Source organism: Orcinus orca, chromosome 11, assembly GCF_937001465.1.
Source record: "Orcinus orca chromosome 11, mOrcOrc1.1, whole genome shotgun sequence".
NCBI lineage: Eukaryota > Metazoa > Chordata > Mammalia > Artiodactyla > Delphinidae > Orcinus > Orcinus orca.
In genome coordinates, this window is record NC_064569.1 from 55,620,262 (window position 1) to 55,642,818 (window position 22,557).

At 34.2% G+C, this 22,557-nt stretch overlaps 1 protein-coding gene across 5 annotated transcripts in view; it reads left to right on the forward strand.

The window, feature by feature from the left end:
- CPSF6 (cleavage and polyadenylation specific factor 6) overlaps window positions 1–22,274 on the forward strand; it is a 33,913-nt gene extending 11,639 nt beyond the window's left edge. The window contains exons 4-11 of one of the 5 annotated variants that reach the window (XM_033409569.2): window positions 3,014–3,159; window positions 4,057–4,230; window positions 4,360–4,470; window positions 4,925–5,429; window positions 7,536–7,651; window positions 8,147–8,300; window positions 10,588–10,780; window positions 10,861–22,274. In XM_033409569.2, coding sequence (XP_033265460.1) covers window positions 3,014–3,159; window positions 4,057–4,230; window positions 4,360–4,470; window positions 4,925–5,429; window positions 7,536–7,651; window positions 8,147–8,300; window positions 10,588–10,777 — 1,396 coding nt within the window. In that variant the 3' untranslated portion in view covers window positions 10,778–10,780; window positions 10,861–22,274. The remainder of the gene's footprint in view (window positions 1–3,013; window positions 3,160–4,056; window positions 4,231–4,359; window positions 4,471–4,924; window positions 5,430–7,535; window positions 7,652–8,146; window positions 8,301–10,587; window positions 10,781–10,860) is intronic. The other 4 variants (XM_033409568.2, XM_012537453.3, XM_012537455.3 and 1 more) reach the window with 4 other exon arrangements.
- Window positions 22,275–22,557: the final 283 nt, after the last annotated feature.

The following is a 22,557-nucleotide window of genomic DNA, read 5'->3' on the forward strand; positions in this document are numbered from 1 at the left end:
ACAGGCTCCGGATGCGCAGGCTCAGCGGCCATGGCCCACAGGCCCAGCTGCTCCGCGGCATGTGGGATCTTCCCAGACCGGGGCACGAACCCGTGTCCCCTGCATCGGCAGGCGGACTCTCAACCACTGCACCACCAGGAACCCCAAGGATCTAGGTTTTTTGTTTTTTTTTTTTTTGCGGTACGCAGACCTCTCACTGTTGTGGCCTATCCCGTTGCAGAGCACAGGCTCAGCAGCCATGGCTCACGGGCCCAGCCGCTCCGCAGCATGTGGGATCTTCCCGGACCGGGGCACGAACCCATGTCCCCTGCATATGCAGGCGGACTCTCAACCACTGTGCCACCAGGGAAGCCCCAAGGATCTAGTTTTTTAAAAAATATTTATTGGGCTTCCCTGGTGGCGCAGTGGCTGAGAGTCCGCCTGCCAGTGCAGGGGACACGGGTTCGTGCCCCGGTCCGGGAAGATCCCATGTGCCGTGGAGTGGCTGGGCCCGTGAGCCATGGCCGCTGGGCCTGTGCGTCCAGAGCCTGTGCTCCACAACGGGAGAGGCCACAACAGTGAGAGGCCCATGTACCGCAAAAAAAAAAAAAAAAAAAAAATTTATTTATTAATTTTGGCTGTGCTGGGTCTTAGTTGTGACATGTGGGATCTTCGTTGCAGCATGCGGACTCAGTTGCAGTAGGCAGGCTTCTTAGTTGCGACATGGAGGCTTCTTAGTTGCGGCGTGCGTGTGGGATCTAGTTCCCCCACTAGGGATCGAACCTGGGTCCCCTGCATTGGGAGCACGGAGTCTTATTCATTGGGCCACCAGGGAAGTCCCAAAGGACAATTTTGAATACCAGGGAGAAAAGGCTCCTAAGAGTCCTTCTGAGAATAATTTAGAATATTGTATAACTGTGAGTTGACGCTTATTCATTTTTTTTTTCTATTTTAACTTTATTTTTCCTAGTGAGATATAATTCACATACTATAAAATTCATCATTATAAAGTCTTCAAATCAGTGGGTTTTAGTTTATTTATAAAGTCATACAACCATTACCACTGTCTAATTCCAGAATATTTAATCACCCCCAAAGGAAATCCCATATGCATTAGCAATCTGTCTCTGGATTTGCCTATTCTGAAATGGTATCATAAAGAATGTGGTCCCATGTGACTAGCGTCTTACACTTAGCATAATGTTTTCAGGGTTCATCATGTTGTAGCATGTGTCAGTACTTAATTTCTTTTTATAGCTAAATAATATTCCACCATGTGGATACACCACATTTTAAAAATCCCATCCATCATTTGGTGGACATTTGGGTTGTTTCCATTTTTGCTATTTTGAATAAGACCCCTATGAATATTCATATACCAGTTTTTGCATGAGCATATATTTTCTTTTTTTTTTTTAAGGAAATTGTTTCTTTCATCTAAATAGGTTACACTGTTATTATATCTTCTACCACTGCTACTACTTGATTAAATAGCTTGAATTTGGGGCTGTTTTATAAAATGTTAATTTTGAAAAATAATTTTGTATTTTTAAACACTAGATAGATTATCATAAGCAAAGTGAGCTACTCATACTTTGAGAAGCACATGGAGATGAGATCTGACTGTGGAAACTGTACTAAAGCATCCCATTTCTTCTTCATTCTAAGGTGCAAATTCTCTGGGAGCCAACAATAGGTTAAATTGCACTATTAACTTTTTTTGTCTTGTTTGGGGGGAAGTTTATTATTGGTCCAATACATTATACCTGATTTATGTATGTTAATTGTGTAAACAGGGAACTCTGTAATAATACTGGTAAATAATAACATCAGCATAGCATGTGAAAAAAAAGATAGGTTACACTGTAGTCCCCATATGATTTGGCACTGTTCCAGAACCACCCTTTCATATAGACAGACAAATATTTAGTGGAAGAAGTTAAATTTATAAATATTTATAGTTTCCTTTTTTTTCTTATAAATTATGCCCCTGTGAATATTCGTGTACCAATTTATGTGAACATGTATTTGCAATTCTGTTAGGTACACGTATACACGAGGAGATTTATTTTTCTGCCATGAGGCTTGCAGGATCTCAGTTCTCCAACCAGCGATTGAACCTGGGCCACGGCAATGAAAGCGCCAAGTCCTAACCACTAGACAGACCACCAGGGAACTCCCAGGAGAGAAGATTTATTGGATTGTATTTTTAACCCTGTATTTAACCTTTTAAGGAGCTGCCGGGATGTTTGTCAAAGTGGCTGCACTACTTTACATTTTCCATCAGTGTATGTGGGTTCTAGTTTTCTCCACATCCTCACCAGCACTTGTTAATTGTCTTTTTGGTTAGTGAATGTGAAATGGTATCATTGTGGTTTTAATTTACATTTCCCTGTTGGCTAATGATATTGAGCATCTTTTCATGGTGACATTATTCATAATAATGAAAAAAGTGGAAACAACCCAAATGTCTGTCAGTTTTTGGGAAATGTGGTATATCCATATAATGAAATATTATTCAGCCATGAAAAGGAATTAAGCACTGACACATGCTACAACATGCATAAACCTTGAAAACATTACGCTTAGTGGAAAAAGCCAATCACAAAAGACCACATACTGTATAATTCCATTTATATGAAGTGTCCAGAATAGGCAAATCTGTAGGGACAGAATGTGGATTAGTGATTCATTAGGGTTGGAGGATGGGAAGAAATGGAGTGACAGCTAACAGTTATGGGGAGTTTTTTGAGTGATGAAAATTGTTTTTAAAATTGATTGTGGTGATGTTTGTAAAATTCTGAATATGCTAAAAAAAATAAACCACTGAATTCTATACACTTAAAGTGAGTAGGTAGTATGATGTGTTGTTATAAAAAAAAGTTAAAGATCAAAGTGTGAGCTTTGTATATTTCTAAGAAATATTTTCCGTTTTCTTAGGTAAAATTAAATTCAGACCATTTCCTTTTTAATAAGAGTAATAACAGTTAATCCCTCCTCACTTTCTACCCACACCCCTTTAAACATCTTTTAGGTTTGCCCTTGTTGGTGTTGGATCTGAAGCATCCTCAAAAAAGTTAATGGATCTGTTGCCTAAAAGAGAACTTCATGGTCAGAATCCTGTTGTAACTCCATGCAATAAACAGTTCCTGAGTCAATTTGAAATGCAGTCCAGGAAAAGTAAGCAACCCCTCAAAGGCTTTTATTAAAAGTTGTACATTTTAACTAATCTTGCTAGCATTTGTTAGATGTTATATTGGAGAAGTCATCTTAATATTTATAGTTAGTATTTAGTTCATTGGAGAATCCATTTTAGAAAGTCCATGCTTTGAATTTGATTTAAATTACCGATTATGACTGGTCCCGTGTACTGGGAACCTACTCCCGTTTTTCTCTAGATGTCACAGACCCAGCATTATACAATAGTGTGCAAGTTCTGTAGCCCTGTCATTCCCATCGTAAAAAAAGGAAGAAACTACATTCTAATCCTTAGATTGAAGGAAAGTTATGTGGGTGTCTGTTATGGTGGGGGAGGAACCATTGATAATCAGAAAGTATTTGTTGATTTTCTGCTTAGCACCAAGACCTTTCACTACTTAGTAAAGTGGCTATAGAGAAGATTTGCCATTATACACTTACAAATGTTATCACTTAAAGAGATAAATGGATGATCAGGCAATTAACAGAAATTCAAGTGGTTGTTTCAATGTTCTAGCACTTAACACTCAACTGACGAATGTTACAAAATTTAAATGATTTATACTTACTGACATTTAGATTTCTGTTGGAGAATTTTGGTCTTGGCCGCTGCAGAGTACTGGTTTTTTGAAAGTAACTCATGTTTGCTTATTGGAAATACATTTAAGCCTGGATCTTTTGAGGCTTCAAAAGAACTTAAATAGATATGAATGTTTTCCTAAACTGGTACTTCTCATGTAGTTTGGACAGGCCCAAGGCATCTGCAAGTTAGTATATAGTGTAAATGAACTTTGAAATAGAGTTGTTTCTAATATCTAACAGTGGTTATGTATCAGCTATTTTAATAAATGCTATTTATGAGTATTTGGATATTTGCAGCTACACAGTCAGGACAAATGTCTGGGGAAGGTAAAGCTGGTCCTCCGGGAGGCAGTTCACGTGCAGCCTTTCCACAAGGTGGTAGAGGACGGGCCCGTTTTCCAGGGGCTGTTCCTGGTGGGGACAGATTTCCTGGGCCAGCAGGACCAGGAGGGCCACCTCCACCTTTTCCAGGTAAAATTTTTCTTAAATTACCATGGATAAAATGTGTCTACCTAATACCTCTTTTCCTTTTCTCTCTTTTTCAAGTAATGCATTATTAATGTGACTTACTCTCCTTGTTATGCTATTTTTGGAATCCAGGAAATTTGATCAAGCATCTTGTTAAAGGAACTCGGCCTTTGTTCCTGGAAACTAGGATTCCATGGCATATGGGGCACAGCATAGAGGAAATACCCATTTTTGGCCTAAAAGGTCTTTATTTTTCTCCAAACTTGCTTGACTTATATATAGAATATTTACATCCGTCTTATTTTCTTACCTCTTAAAAAATCCTTTCAAGACCATTTTTCCTTGTTTCACTTTCTAGCTTGGCATCAGAGTAGACTATAAGGTGGGTGATTTCACTGTAAGAAGTGTGTGTACGCTGAAAGATGGAAACTATCTCTAAGCAATGTAATCTATTAAAGTTTTTGTTTCAGTAGTTTTTCTTAAGCATAAATTGAGCTAGCTAAATGTGTAAGGATAAACTTCACCTTTGTAATTGTTAGTGTAGCATTTACCATATGGGTTGCATTTAAAGAGAAAGAGTCTTGGTCTATGAGTTACGCTTTAAAAGTATAATTTTGGCGTGAAGATAAACTGCCTTATTGAAGTGTTTTTTTTTCTCTCTCTCTCTCTCTCTCTCTCTCCCCCCTTTATTCTATAGCTGGACAGACTCCACCACGTCCACCCTTAGGTCCTCCAGGCCCACCCGGTCCACCAGGTCCTCCACCTCCTGGTCAGGTTCTGCCTCCTCCTTTAGCTGGGCCTCCTAATCGAGGAGATCGCCCTCCACCACCAGTTCTTTTTCCTGGACAACCTTTTGGGCAGCCTCCATTGGGTCCGCTTCCTCCTGGGCCTCCACCTCCAGTTCCAGGCTACGGCCCCCCTCCTGGTCCACCACCTCCACAACAGGGACCACCTCCACCTCCAGGCCCCTTTCCACCTCGCCCACCTGGCCCTCTTGGGCCACCCCTTACACTCGCTCCTCCTCCGCATCTTCCTGGACCACCTCCAGGTGCCCCACCACCAGCTCCACATGTGAACCCCGCTTTCTTTCCTCCACCAACTAACAGCGGCATGCCTACATCAGATAGCCGGGGTCCACCACCAACGGATCCATATGGCCGGCCTCCACCATATGATAGGGGTGACTATGGGCCTCCTGGAAGGTAAGTTAGTATGTATCTATAAAAGTAGACATGGTGTATTTGATCTGCAAAAGGTATTTTTCTCTGTCAGTGAAGTTTTAAAAAAATCATGACCTTTTCCCCAGGTACATAATTTTTTGTATTGTTTTCTCTTAGAAGAAGCAGTGTGATATGGTGAAAAACATACTGAACGGGGTTGGGAATAATCCAGCTCTGCCACTTATACAGCCATGTGATTTTAGGGCAAGTCACTTTGTTTTCATCATTTTTAAGTTAAAAGAGGTTAATAAAGATAATTTAAGCGAGCAAATGGGATCCTTAAGCTATTTTCAAGGTTTTAAAGTCAATCTCATTTACCATTGATGACATTACATAGAATGCTAAAGTTTCTTCATTGGTTTAGGAATTAGGTCAGTTTATTAGATAGGTACTATTGATTATCTCATGCTTATCAGGAGTCCTGAGTAGCAGAATTACTAACTTTTAATTAAAATGGGAACATTAAATAATTTACAAGCATATTTGGGTAGACAAAGACTTGTAAAATACAGACTTTATGGAAATTAAAATGGTTAATGGCAATCCTTAGAAAAAAGCTGCATGGAAGTCACGGTGGAACTAAGTGATCCCTAAGCCCCCTTTCAAAATACTTTTAAAGCTATCCATACTCAAGTAATAATCTAGAGATTAATCTCTAAGAACTACTTGAATTTGCCCCGTTCAGTTTCTTTTGAGTTTATCATTTGATTTTATATTCTTTAACTATCACTGTTGAATGACTTTGTATTTTGTTTTGTCTGACAGTGTTCTGCAGGGATGGATTTGAGCATCTGCCTAATTCCATACAGTTGCACAGGGCCAGGGAAATAAATTTGATGTTGTAAACAAAGTCTCCTGACAGTTATTTACCATAGAGCTTGTGTCTTTATGTGACTGCCAAAATTGCTTCGTTTTCTTTTGAAAAACGTTATAACTAGGAAGGTAGCACAACTTTTCTCCTGTTCAGCTTAATTTCAGTGAGCAACTACCTATTAAGTGTCCACTCAGTGTATAGGGGTGGGTTAGGTGGTTTGGTTTGACAGTTTAAAATTTGAATCTCATGTCTTTTTTTTAACATAATAGAATTTCTACAGTGTCAGTTTTTCTTAAAATACATTTGTGTATATATTTTTAGTTATTATTGAGTAATTTTTAATTGAAAATTGGAGAAAACTGATTATCTTGCGTGGTTTTTTTTTTTTTTAGGGGATCAGATGGGTATGAGTCACAGAAATTAATTGAAATCATACATGGATTTTGAACAACTTGTGATTTGGTTGGGCTGTTTATAAAGTTTTGGGAATAACAATAATACCTTATAAACATGAAGAAGGTTATATTAGCTGTTTCCTCATTTCATTAGAATGAACTGCTACTGCTTACCTCAGTTCAACATCCTACCTAATAACTAATAACTAAGATGGCAAAAAGTTTACCTTTTTCTATACTGCACATGCAGTCACAATTTTTAAAGTTGTCCAGCAGCTTTAGAAAATCTTGGGATTTTATTGTTTTTTTCCAACAAATATTTACAGGTACTGAGTGCCTTTTATTTGCCAGATATCCTTCTAGGGATTCAGTGGCAAACAAGATTAAGTCTAAAGTCTTCTCCCTCCTGAAATTTTATTAGTCCAACAGACATTTATTATCCTTCTCTTATGAATTGGGCCTTGCGCCTAGAGGATCCAAATATAAATGAAACCAAATTCCATCCCTTGATAGTGTAGGGTTGTATTTTTTGCAGTCAGGATTTTTTGTTTAGATATACATATGTGTCGGGACATCAGAACAATTTATTATATCTGTTTTTGTATGACTCTGAAAAATAGTATATTATACTTACGTAAATACATAATTTCTGGCCTCCAGAAAGATGAGGTTTCTAAGTTGCTACTTTATTTCAGCTGAAAGATAAGGGAATTTTGCTTAGACCTTCTCTTCGTAGGAAAAAGATCACATTTCAATCTGAAAAAGTAACTATTAGCTCTAAGGCACTTGTCAAAAGCAATTATTTGAATTGCTTTACACTATTGTGACTAATTTAGAAAATCTTTTGAGTATGATTTAAGGTTTATTTCGATTTTACAGGGAAATGGATACTGCAAGAACACCATTGAGTGAAGCTGAGTTTGAAGAAATCATGAATAGAAATAGGGCAATCTCAAGCAGTGCTATTTCAAGAGCTGTGTCTGATGCCAGTGCTGGTTTGTATATTTCTTTCTGTATTAACATTTCTTATTTATGTTATTAGGAATGACCTAAAAAGTACAGTCTTGAAGATGGGTCATCTACATGTAGTAGTTATTTTTATATTTACAAATCATTACCTATACTTTATTTAAAAGGCATTGAAGGGAACTATATGTCACAGTGTAGTGGAAAAACTCCTAATTTAAAAATTTTAGGTGTAAATTTAAATATTAGCCCTGACATTTAATGGCTCAGGGACCTTAAGGCAGCTCATTTATTCTCATATTTACTAAATGATTATGTGTTTCACACAGCTATAATAGTAACAAGTGGTGTTAACTTCATGTACATTAAAGCCTTTCAGAATGGTGAAACTCTGAGAAAAATTAAGACATCTTCTGTAGTGATTTTAAAGTGCATTCCTTTTGTAAAATGGTTGCCCCAAATGGTTTGGTGGTATTTTGAAAACAAAATTTATTTGACTTCGGCCCCTCTCCTTCCACTCACAGGTGATTATGGGAGTGCTATTGAGACATTGGTAACTGCAATTTCTTTAATTAAACAATCCAAAGTATCTGCTGATGATCGTTGCAAAGTTCTTATTAGCTCTTTGCAAGATTGCCTTCATGGAATTGAATCTAAGTCTTATGGTTCTGGATCAAGGTAAAACTTTCCTGTCTCATGTCTGTTTAAAACTGCTGCTTTGCAAATAGAAAAAATACTGTGTTTGGGACTTTATAGGACTTTGATTTTACTTATTACTGTTTACTTAGCAGCTAATGTGATCTTGTTATTGTTTTTGTTTAAACCCTAAATCAAATGTTAGGTGTTTGCTTGCTTAAAACCCTTCAGTGGCTTCCAGTTATTCTTAGAATAAGACTGTAAATATTGAAGTGCTGTGTGATATAGTTCTACCTATCTTTTCAGCCTCACTGTGTACCTCTCCTCTGGCTCACTGTTCTCTCGCCACATTGGTCTCCCTTTTCTTCTTGACACATCAAGCACTTGCCCACCTCACTGTTTTGTTTTGGGTTTGTTTTTTGCGGTACGCGGGCCTCTCACTGTTGTGGCCTCTCCCGTTGTGGAGCACAGGCTGCGGACGCGCAGGCTCAGTGGCCATGGCTCACGGGCCCAGCCGCTCCGCGGCATGTGGGATCTTCCCGGACTGGGGCACAAACCCATGTCCCCTGTATCGGCAGGCAGACTCAACCACTGCGCCACCAGGGAAGCCGCACCTCACTGTTTTTGTACTTGGTATTTATGCCCACCTTGCTGTTTTTGTACTTCGTATTTCTTCTGCTGGGAGTCCTTTTCCCTGGCTCTAATAGCTGGCTCCTTATCCTTCATGCCTCAACTCAATCTAACTTGCTAATAGGGGTTTTCTCTCAGGTTATTCTGTCATGTTCATTCTGTTTATTTTTCATAATACTTACTACAGTCTATTCTTATTTGTTACTAATGCACATTTTTTTCACTAGAACACATCGAAAGATGGAAAGGACCTTACCTGTCTTGTTCGCTACAATATTTGTAATGATGAAACAGTGCTTGGTACAGATTGGGTGCTAAATAAATATTTCTTGAACAAAGGAGTTAATAATCTATTTCTTAGTATTTTTATTTTGATTAGGCAGTTCCTTTTTTTGGCATTACTGCTAACCTTGAAATTTTACATATTTTCAAAAGGTAGATCTTTAACCTTGACATGATACTTTCAGGTCTTTAGTGTACTTTATCTAGTGGTAGAGTTGTCTTCATTAAGTTAGGAAAAGAGAGCTTGTCTTTGTCATAGTCCACAACTTTATGATTATTACCTTTTTGACCCAGTATAAAGATGTTTGGACCTGAACACATTTGTTACAGCTGAAGACCGTATCTTATATAGTCTTCTTTTAACTATTTAAGTCCAGAATAATAACTTCTACTTTAATCACAGGCTTAGCACTTAATAATGTTTGCTAAGTTGAGCTGTCTGGTGCAGAAATACAAAATAGAGATTAAACTAATAGCCAGTTGTTATTTCCTTGTTGTGAATTTCAGAATTTAGAATAGTAGGATTTCTAAGATACATACTCTGGTTAAAGTACCGGTTTTTTGTTGTTTTTAAAGGCAGTTCATGAAACATTTCTCTTTATTAAATAAAAATGAGAATAGTATCTCAGTCTTTTCTGGTGGTCATGTTTACTAAGTTTCTTCTCTGCTTCCCACCATGCACCTCAGCACCACCACCACCCCCCAAGGATACCTACGAATATATTTCATTAGGAAGTTTCTTAGTGGGGTAACACTCATGATGAACCATATTTTGGCTAGTTTTAAATGTAAAATTGATATTTACATATAGGTTTAGGTAACATGTATTAATGGGTGGTAGTTTTATGTATTTAAGTCTCATTATATATTGAGTGATTTCATGAATTTTGTGTCTAAAAAACTACCTTCTGTATGTTCTTTAGCTTGAAACACAAGTCCTTTGAAATTTTCTCTCCTTTACCTTTCTGCTTTTCATTCAGTAAATACTACATGTCTGTTTTAGGCTGCTAGTTATAATAGATGTAATAGATGATATGGTGTATTGCCGTGGTGTGTCTGGTTCCCAATTTTTATTTATTTGGCTGCGCCGGGTCTTAGTTGCGGCACATGCGATTTTTAGTTGTGGCATTCGGGATCTAGTTCCCTGACCAGGGATCAAACCCAGGACCCCCCTGCATTGGGAGCGAGGAGTCTTAACCGTTGGACCACCAGGGAAGTCCCGGGTGAATGTTTTTAAAAATGGGGTTTCTAGTTCATGCTTGTACGTGAGTAAATCATTATTGGCAGTTCAGGATATTTTAGTTTAAATTAGATTTATAAGTTATTTTTTGCCGTAGGTATTTTTAAACACCAAAATATTGAATATCTTTTTAAGCTATCTAATTATGGAGAGCATTAATCCAGTAATTTCTTTTAGAAGACGTGAACGATCAAGAGAAAGGGATCATAGTAGATCACGAGAAAAGAGTCGGCGTCATAAATCCCGCAGTAGAGATCGTCATGATGATTATTACAGAGAGAGAAGCAGAGAACGAGAGAGACACCGGGACCGGGACCGGGACCGCGATCGAGAGCGCGACCGAGAGCGCGAGTATCGTCATCGTTAGAAGGTGGGTATTCCTTGTTCCTGTTGTATTTAACATATGTATTATTAATAGTAATTATAACTCCGAGGCTATTGTTTATGCAGTATATACCCACATTTTACATGGTTCAACTACTTGTTCTGAATTTAATCTTCTGGAAACATCTGAGATAAATGACAGGTGAGTAATAACAGGTAAACATTTTGACCTCTTATCCTTAAATATTGTGTTGCTTGCTTGAGCTACAGCTTTTAGGTTTCAGGTTGTTAATGGTCCTAAGAAATAATCAAGAGGACTCATTGTCTACTTCTAAAAATCTAAAAATTGGAATTCTCTTAATCACATACGTAGTTTTCATGTGATTTAAAATATAAAATATAGGGAGTTAATTCATACTATATATAGTATGCTTGGACTTCAAAAAATAAAGTTTCTTTCCTTGAACTAACTTTATTTATCCCTAAAAATTTTAAAGAAAATCTGACAGTATAATAGTTTATAATACAGGAAGAATATAGGAGGGTGGTTTCTCAGCATTGAGAAAAACTTTTTTTTTTTCTTTTTTTTTTTTTTTTTTTTAGAAAAGACACTTTTCCTGCCATCTGGGTTTTGTTTTTAAAAGAAAAGAAACAGTATTCTTTAATTTGCAAAGAAGATAAGAAAGTTACTCAATTAAAATGGATTCAGGGTATTCCATATAGAGAATTTTAAATTGTACCAAATCATACATCCCAGGTTAGAATAACCTTGAAATAATTTTCTTTGATGTTTCATTCATAAACCATAATCATTGTGTCTTTTTTTCTGTATTTTAAAACTATTGTGTACATTTTTCATAAAGCGGGAAGAGTTGTCTGTTTATACTTCATTTTCACGTGTAATTTTATTTTTATATTTGTGAACAGCGTTTATTCATGTGAAAAGTGGGGAGAGGGCACTATAAGGCTTGTGCATGTGACACAAAGGTTATTCTGTAAACAGATTTTTTTTTTCTTCATATGTTGGTGGCATATCCAAAATAAATTAGGCTAAAACAAACCCCTTATTGGTAATTACTCTTTACATGATTATTTTCCATAAAATAAAATTGGGAAATATTGAAAATTCAATTATGGTAATTGTTAGTATTTAAATTGTTATGGGCAAAATCAAAGGATTGTATGTAATTCTGTGACAAAATAACAGTTTCTTTAGATATATTTTAGCAAACGAGATCCTTTTTAAGTAATATTACTTAGAAAATAAGCATGTAAGTCTTATTTTTATGGTACATAAATAACCTATTACATTATACAGTTTTAAGGGCTTTTTGAAGTAAAAAGGCAAGTTTTAATACTTTTCCATGCATTTTGAATATATATCAAAACCTTAATTTTAAAATAGTTCTCCATGTACTGTATTATAGAACTTAACATAAATAATTCTCAAAACATTATTTTAATATGAGGCAAAACTTTTTATTTTTAAAACTAAGCTTATTGAAATTGATAGTGTTTTTGGATGTAAGAACTGAATGTTGTATCATGTAAGACTAAATGCTAAATTTTAAAGATGTAGCCCTCTGCCTCTCCCACTCCCGCCCACCCCACCCCCCAGTTATAGATCTGATCCCATCTTATGAAAAAATTCTCAGTGCCCATCAGTGCTTAAGGTGAATTGTGGCCAACTTAGGGAAATGTTTAACGTATATCAGCCATTTCATTTAAAGTAAGGTACAGGTCCTTCAATTTATATTTTTATTTAAACTTTGTCAGTTATCAACAAGCTTCTAGTTACTGAAGTCATGATAATGGAACTTGCATACATTTTCAGTCATCTCCAAGATTGGATATGCCCATCAAGGGCATTCTGAGCCAGTTTATACCCAAAGTTAATTAACAAGTCTTCTTAATGGTTTTAGCATAGTTAAGTAAACTCCTTCTGAAAGGTCCATTGTTAATTTTAAATACTTTGAATTAACATTACATTCCGGTAATGGGTACACCTAACTATATCATGGTTTGAGTTTCATTACGTTCAGACATTAACTATGAATTCCTAACTTGCAAACTATTGTTGACATTTTTCTTAATCACTGATGTGTACCATACCAAAATTCCCATGTTTTGTTTGTGCATTAATCAGAATTGAGTTGTAATATTGTTATGTGCCTTCATCCAAGCAAAATTTTACATAAGCATTTCCAGTGCAAAAAGTTCTGTTATCCTGGAATATTGTACCTTTGCTATACCAAACAGTATTTATTGTGAACATAGATGTGAATAAATGGGTAGGGACTGGGATTAAATATATCTGAGTGAAAAACTTTTTTGAGCAAATAAAAAATATCTGCACATTTAATCACCATCATAATGAGGTCTATTGACCTTTTTTAGAAGTTTTAAAATATGAGTCCTTTTGAACTTTCATGTAAATCTTAAATGGACTGAATGGAATAAGAGTAACTTGGAAGCTAAAGTGAATGTCAGTAGTAAGTCTGTATGCAAATAAAACAATAATGTAATCTATTATTAAAGTGATGATGAATGGCTAAAAGGGCAAGTTCTTAATTTAACTGGAAACTTAAATGATGTTGGCAAGCTGTTAATGTCTGTCCCATCTTAATTTTTTTGTGTGTTTGAACTGTTGGTAATGTTGATTGCATTCTCTCATTTAAAAAATGTATTAGTTTTTCTAAAAGCATTGAATATCTAAGTTCAAATATATAATATTTTAATGGGAATATCGGTATTGTAAATTTCAGCATGTAAATATATTGTGCTTCATATTCTGTAATTTCTGCCTCTATTCTCAGACCACTCTGAGCAAAACAAAAGTAGTTCAGTGTTTTAAGATTATATGCTTTTTACAGAAATAATTTTGTTTCCATAGTTGTTTTCTTTTGTATTCCTCTTATTACTTGCTGGGAACGACCCTACTCAGCGATTTCTGTTAACAGTTCCACTTTTCTTTGTATACTGAAGAGTAATGAACTGAAATTATTTTTTTTAATACTCTATTCATGCTTTTCCTCTCTCTGACACATGATATTTACATTCTCAAATCATTATCCATTCCTTTGATTAGATTTTAAGCATCATATACGGGCTATAGGTTAAGTAACTATACTTTCCTTTGCTGTATGATTACTTTTCTCCTTTCACAAATACCATGATCTTAGATTTTGTTGTCATTGCACAAGATTTAGGGTGTTTTGCATTCCTTATTCAATTTATAGCTTTGCATTAATTTGGCAGGGGGAAGCCAAAAGAATCAAAAGTTCTTGCGTAAATGTTAAGATGCTTTTATCTCCTCAAGAGTTAATGTTAACTTCGAGTCTTATGTGAAAATTAAATTCTTCTAATCATCTGATGAATGATACGGGTGGTAATGAGATTTAAAAATTATTTCTGCAACTCTTAAGTCATCTGAGATCTGACTAATACTGTCCAGCCCTGTGTTTATTGTTTCCCCATATATCCTAACCGCTTCATCTGGATATGCCAGCTTTCATTATTTTCACTCTAATTTTCCTTGCTTTTAGTATTATTTGCAAAACCTGCCTGACTACACAGTTATGTTAATTAAAGTGAGAAGAGGGTAAAAAGTGATCCTAGAATGGATGTATAGTGTGTGTTTTGCTCACTGTGGTTTAAGAATATGGTTTTGTTTACAAATGATTAATGTTCCCTGTTTAAAAAATAAAAATCAGTGCCAATGTGAGTCACCTTGATCTCTCACCTTCATCTCAGTGTGAAATTTACTACCATTGTTCTAGTTTGTAAATTAGATTGTTTTGAAAAATAATGATTTGAATGAATAGTTAGCATTGTTTAAAGGAAATCTAATAACCAAAAAAGGAGTAAGGGTGTCATATATGTGTCCAAATTTACTACTTTGCCTTGGTGGTAGCATGTTTTAACTCTCACAGTGAAATCTAAATCACACAGCAGCTTATTTTGAAATGTCCATTTTGTCAAATTTTTTGGGCAAAGCTGGGTATTCTTTAACTGTGAAGTTTATTTCTACTATTTAGTGAACTGCCTAGAGCAACAATCCTGTATATGTTTTATAGTGTAATGAAATGCGTTAGTTAAAATGAGGTAAGTACTATCTGCAGAGATGCAAAGATGAAAGTACGAAATGTTTTGGTAGTAAGGGAGTTTTTTGTAAACATCTACAACAAACAGGATTTTGTAATATGTTCTAGTCAATGCAAGAAGGGATTTTGATTTTAAAGAGTTCACTTGTATTTAGATACTTCTAGTTCTTTTGCCCACTTCATCTCCTTTCCTCTCATTAAGAAAAAAGTGAATTTTATTATACTGCATTAATAAAAGTATATCTCTAAAATTATATTAGAATCCTTCTTATTCAGTGTATTAATGTGAGAACCTGTAAAAGATCCATATCTAATATATATTTGAATCTTCTACCTGAAAGGTGAATTAACTGATACCAGTAAATTTGCTTGGATAAGTTTTCTAATAGAAACACTCGTAATTTGAGTTGTTAGTATTGACTTGATCTTGCATTATCTCAAAATGCAGATGCTTCTCTGTATTGAAATTTTAACTTAGTGCTCACTTTATATACTTCATTAAAGAGCCATAGATTCCATCTGTCTTAGTTTTTTTAACAACTGCTTACATAGATCTTCCTTCTATAACTGATAGCTAAAGCAAGAAATTGTGTGGCTTTGACATTACAGATTTGACCACATGGTATTCTGAAAACATGACCATTGAATGTATTTGTCACTTTAAGGTTCTTTTTGATATCTGTGTTTATGTAGATTTCTACTTAGAAACTTGAGACTATAATATGGAATTGGGTTATTGGAAATGGGTTGTATTGCCTTCAAATTTGCTTTTTCTTTTTTTTTTTTTTTGAGATTGTAAAATTTTGTATTTCCAAATGGATAAATGTAAAGTGTTTAGAAATAGAAATAAAAGCTGTCAGATTATCCCCCAGATTTTGTCTGTATGGTGAAAATTAGAGACTTATTAATAGTAAAGATCTATCTATAAGACAAAAGATAAGTGCATTCATCCTAAAGATATGTGTTGTAATTTCACAATAGGATTCTCTACCTAAAAAATAGTAAAAATTCTCCATTGGAGTGATATAAAATTGCAGAGTATGCCATGTTTTTTGGAAGGGTTGGGTATTTTTGTTTTGCTCACTGTGACTTAATTTTTCCCTCTTATTTAAATCCCTTCCAGCATGATAAAATAACTAGGGAGATAAACATCTTTTTGCAATAAGATTTATGAATTTCCCATTAATCTATTTTTTCAGGTTAGAACATATGCCTTGTCTCTCTTTAATACTTCAATACCAGTTTTTTTACGTATATTGCAAAGTAGTAAAGATAAAATGTGTGAAGCTACCTTTCTAGATTTTTTCCATGAAATAATTCCACCAAAAGCTTTATCAGCATAAGATAAAATACATGAAAGGTAACATTAGAAATGGCTTAAGTATCTATTTGAAAAATATGGGCAAATTAAAAACTATTTAAAAGTCCAGGATTATAACATCTGCTTTTTCATTTCGTAGTTGTAAAATTTAAGTTTTTACTGCTAGGCAATGTGAATGCGTATGTGTACTGATGCTCTTAAGATGCTTACACCCTAATTGAGGAGGAAAGGACATAGAAGAAGATTTATAGTTGTGACAGAATATTAATTACTCTTAATTGTAGAGCAAAAAGTATTTTTCAGTTACTTTTATGGAATACTATCACTAAACATTGTGCCCTTTTGCCTCTTACATCATATTATTGAAACACTCTCTTGGAATTTATATTTTAAATATCTGGTGTTTCAAGTGATCACTTATATCCACGTTACTTGAATGTTTCTTTTGTGAACCTCTACCTGAAGTTTGCATATTTATGTACTCCTGAAACTTTAGGTTATCTCATTTATTGGGGTTTTATTTCTTTATGTGAGTTTTCAATGAAATTTATCATTGTAGATTCCCATTTAGCTTGTTTCGGCTTAGTTTATATATTTACATCAGATATTTCAGTGTAGGTGGAATAGAGGGACAGTAATGTTATAAATTTGTATATGTCTAAAGATTTGTACGTGGATGTCATATTTATTTAAATGTGCATACTGAGCTTATATTTATAAATTTTGTAACATGGAGGACCGTTTGATTTATAACATTTGCAGAAGTTCCTGTATGTCAAATAAATACAACTAATCTGTAAAATAATTTATTGCATTTATATTCAGTTCTCATTTAATTGTTTATGAGTTATATAGAATTTATGTGGGTGAATGATAATAATATTTACATTAAAATCATCCAAGTGTTTTTCCATTTATTTTTGTAGTACGCATACTTTAGAAAATGACTTATAAATGTTTCCATCTTCACAGAAACAGTAGCTGCTACATTTTCATTTCCGTTTCAGTCATTAAATTTATAAGGCAATAATATTTAAGGAGAATGAAATCAGAATGTCTCAGTTTTAATCACATACATTTGGGAGCCTTTCTCCATCACAAAGGCAGCTACTGTTTCAGTTAATTCTTATTTTGTGTTAGAATACATAACAGTGAAGTAGATGCACGACTTGTGTATGTATAGTTAAGCCAGCATTTTTCTGTGTATTATGGGGAATAGCAAAATCTACATCATAAATTTTGACACATTACAGCTGAAGGAAGAGGAACACCTTCCAAGACAAAACAGTCTTCATGGGGGAAAAATGACGCTTGTCCAGCAGTTTGCTTCTTGTGATTGAACTGAACCTGTAAGGATTCATGGATAAAATGAACAGGAATAGATCTGAATAAAGCAAATCTGCATAAATGGTAACCAGTAGCTCTACTTTTATTTTTTATGTTGCTTACCTGTTTTATTTGAAGGAAACCTGTGTGATTTAAAAAGTTATAGCTTTTGCAACTTTATTACTGGTTATATACATTTGGCCATTATAATGTGCAAGCAATTGGAAAAAAAACGTCAAGTAAATGCTTGTTTTATAGTAGTTTGTTCTTGTTAAAAATGTTCATACGATAATGTCTGTAAACAGCACCACTTTGATTACAATAGATGTAGTGTTGTAATAAACTGTTTAATGGGGCTGATGTGTAAAGCTGTTCAAGTTATTTGATGTTTACACCTCAGGGAAAGTCTTGTGTTCAGCAATATCTAAAGATAATGTTACTATGACATTTATACTGTCCTTTAAAAAAACATTGCAATAGCATTTTTGGATATGCATCAATCTAATCTTGCGTTCAGTGAATTAAACATACTAATTAAGTGTCTCTTGCCCTTGATTTTGATATTAGAATAGGTGATTACATGGGTATTTAATATTTCTATATTCTGCTTTTCTAGCTGTTTTTACCTAGTTAAGCTTGTGACTTTGCTGAATGGTATGTAAACTTGTAAAAACTGAAATTTCACAACATAACACCCCAGTCATTGTGTTAGGGGTCAACAAAGATTTTGTGGTTTTAACATTTTAGTAAAAACCCACACGTGATTTGCTACAGTAATGCAGCTTAATTACAACACAGGTGTACTGAAACGCTTAATTGTAAACTGCTAGCATTGAAGAAATATTTTGACAGTTCTGATTTGATGTGGCAATTATTAGCTATTTTATATTGATAGTGCTTATGGTTTATTGTTGAAGCCATGGGCAACGTAAATATAGGCAGCCGTGCAGCAGACAAATGTGAGTAAAGAAAGCCTTAGTTTTATTTTCCAGTTACAGGAAATAGATTTCTGAAGGGTGTGATGTTTATTAACATTGGGTTGTATTCTCCTATATGTGTAATAGGAGATTATAGGTGTACCGATCTCCACAGTTTAAGGAGTTCTGTGTATTCATGCAACCTATTAATTCATGCTAAAGTTAACCTAATCAAAGATTTTTTTCAAACCTGCCCTGCATATAAGCCCACATTAAAAGCACCTGGCTAGCATGTGTTCTTAATTGTAAAATTAGCATAGGCAGAGTGTCAATTTGATTAGACATTTTTATAGAAAGTTCATTCTGAATCATTACTTCAGAAATTTGAGTTAAAATCCTTAAGCAAGTTAATATGTTTTTTAATGTTTTTAAAATCTGATTATCTTTGAGAGATCTTCTGATAATACACTTCCTTTTTTTTTCTTTTTTTAAACGTATAGCCAAATTTTAGGACGTTGCTTGTTTAGGCACCCTAAATATTATGTAAGTGCAACCTTAGAAGCCCTCCAGAGAACTGCAGTTCTTTACTTTCATGTTGTCCACCATCATACCAGTTCTTGCAGAATTAGCTGTTTTAAATTATCCATATTATTGCCAGCTTTATTTTTAAAACATTTTGTGGTTAGAGTATTTGTGCATGGAATCATTGGTGTTTGTCAGAACTGTTTGCTCTCAGAAATGATTTTTTAAGTGTTCTATCTTGTTGAAAATGCAGTTGCCTTTTTAACATTTGAGAGTTGTATCAAAGTCAGTTTTCTTGCTTTGTGTATAGATGTTGTTAGTTTTATTTCTTAGATTTTTTTTATATTACAATGCTGTAATGCGAAGAAGTATGGACATAAATATATTACAAGGGAATTAGTTAATAGTAAGCTTAAAAGGTAAGTAAATGTCCATAAGGATACAATTTTCTCTGAACAATTTAAAAATGGGATCATAAAAATCTTAACTGTGCTTGAACTTGAAATGAAAACTGGACATTTTGTACTAATTAAATCCTTCATTTACCTTTTCATTTTTTTTTTTTTTTTAATCAGTGGAACCCTTTAATTGCTCATACTATATCACTCTTCTCCCTACTTGGCTGATCTCATTACGTGACTTTTGTTGCAGACAATGTGAGTGTACTAGAATTGTTTGCTGTTAGTGTATTATAAATGTTATCAGAAGGGAATAACTTTTTGATTTGACCAGTTTTTGCCAAGTCTTTCTCTATCTGATACATGAATATATAGCAATGAAGGTGAAAATGCAAGCTATGTTTTATTCTTCATATCCCTTTTTTTTTAATGGGCTGATGTTATTTGAAAATTTTTTTAAATGTTTAAAAACAATCCAAAGAGATAAATCTCTACATAGACACCAAAAAAAGAGTCCCAGAGATCTTTTCATTTCTTCTTAATAATAATTATAGTGGATATGAAAACAAAACTGAATTTAATTTTAAACCATAGCACTTGTTAGTGCTATGCCATCACATTCCTTTCAGCCAGTAAAGTTATGAATGAGTGATGCAGCACCTGAATGGTATTGCTTTTGAAGCAGTACTTTGAATTGAATGTGCTGCTTTTGGTTAATGGACATAGGTTTTGGAAAGGATATTCCAGTATAAATTTATAAGTGTTTATTTTGTCAATTTTTATAAGCAAGATTCGGAGTAAGTTACAGTGGCTAATGATCATAGTTTAGCCCATTTACTTAGAATATTCTTAAGCAGTTAACTACAATTTGGAGTTCACAAAAAACTTATAGATTGTAGCTTAAGGTATTACTTTCAGTTAATTCTCCTGTGGAGAATATTGCTTTGTTTTCTACTAGTTTAAGGTCAGTTCTTAAAATAAACATGGAGATTTTAATGAATGTTGTATAACATTTTATAGTGAGGGGGAAAATTTGTTGGAAGGGTAAAGACTTTCTTTCCCTTATGTATTTAAATGTGCCAATAACCTAAATACATACTGTTTTATACAATGAGATGCTACTACAAGACTTTCTGTTGGCGCGCTCTGACATTTTGGTTTTCATACCTGAATGATCATTGCGTTTTCTGTATCTTGTAAGATGGCTTCACTTTTGTGTTTTAAGCTTCAGCTTGTTATTTTAAGAGGAAGTTTATGTTCTGTTTCTTTACTGAGAATACAGTATTGAGATCCTAGCTGTTTTACAGATAACTGCCTTTTAAATTTTATTCATTAAGTTCATTTGCATCCCATAGCCATCTGTAATACTTCCCATAATTGTATGTACTTTAAGTGCACGCTTACCCATTGTACACATTAGACATTTTTGTGCTAAAATACATTAAGTGGGATTTTTGTAGCAAAGTATTTTTCTGTTTTTAGTGTGTGTGTGTGTTGTTTTTTACGTTAACCTTCAGTTTAAACACTGGTGTATTTTATTTTTTAGCAACTTGACTCTTAGAAGCCTTAGACTAATTTTTTAATAAATATTCAACCAAAAATTATAAATTTATTAAGATGTGGCCTTACATATAGCATTCCTTATGTTTGTAATGTGAGATTTTTGATTTAGAGAACTCAAAAGATTCAGGATTAAAGTATCTTATTGTAAGTTGAAATAGAAAATGTGTTAAAATGTCTAAAATGTCTAGGCTTCTGGGAGGAAGTTCTTATACTCTTCTTTCTTGGTATTAGAAAGAAGCAATATGAATTTCTATGAATATTCAAAATATTCAGGCAGTTGTATCTTGTTCAGATTGATTTAGGTTTGTCTTAACCAATTTCTTTAAAATTTCAGGTTGTTGGCATTCACTCTGAGTATGCAGCTACCATGGTTTTTGTATGGGACATACAAACACTTGGTTAGGTATAGACAGATGTTAATGTTTTAAAGACTTCCTGCTATATTAATTAGCATATTGTAATGGAAGTTTTTTAAAATGTTAGGTGGAGTTTAATTGAAGTCACACAAATCTTGAAATGGTATCTGCAGATAATAAATACTACGGAGAGTTTTTCCTGTGGGAGTATCCTAAAACTCCGCCATGGGTGTAAATGTTTTACATTAATTTCATAATTGGACAGACCCTGCATTTAGTGAAAACATTTCATTTTGAAGATGTGTTCTTTTTGTCTCATTGTTACTGCGTAACACTTCTCAGCATTCTTTCTGTAAGTTAAATTATTTTAAAATGGTGAATTCGTGTTTATTTTTTTACTTTGAAAATTGTAGTACTCAGGTGGTATTTAATGGGAAAGGATCCTTTGGGGTAAATCATAATGTATTCTAAGGAATGCATCTATAACATTGACTTTAGCCTTAAAGAAAGGTCTATTATTCCTTCTTCCTCTTCATTCCATGGTATATTAGCAAAGTAGTTTACAGCCTTGTACAGCCTTACAAAGTTGTTTTACAATTTTTAATCGAAAGCCCTTAACAAAAAACTGTATCATATTACCAGTATACATGCATTACTGAACCATGGTTTGTAAATAATTTGACTAATACCAGAAGGCCAAAGAAAGTCTTAAAATTTTAGCTATTGACTCTATGGTGACTTCACAATAAGATTTCTGTGCAAAAGGTAAGGTGATATTTGATCAAATAAACATCTTTTTGGTGTCCCTGAGAAGTAGACTTCCATATTCGCTTCTATTAAAAAGCTTATCCCATTTTATTAAAATGTTTGTAATTGCAATTTTGTGTTTAATGTTTACTTTCTGTCTTTTCTTTCTTTAGCATTTAGGTGACTGTTCAGCAGTTTGCTATATGGCCATTGTTGGCCTTTAAACTGCACTAGTAATGAGCATGGTATTTATCTTGTATTGAAAATAAAACACAGTTTTTATAATACTTTGCAGTTTGTCTTGTTTGTTTGATTTATAATTATAATTAGATGTGAATAATTCATATCTAATTGCAATATGCAGTATAACAGAAATTGTACTGTTTGTATTTTATCTTTAAGCCAGCCTCCTAGATACTGGTCATTTTCTTTTGTATTGGCCTTTTGCTGGTCTTTAAAGCAGATGATATGTGACTAAATTAGGATTTAGAAACCTAAAAGATTTCTGGGCTGCTTTATTTTTAAGTCTAAGATTCAGAAAATGTTTGTCTAATTTTAGAGGATTATTAA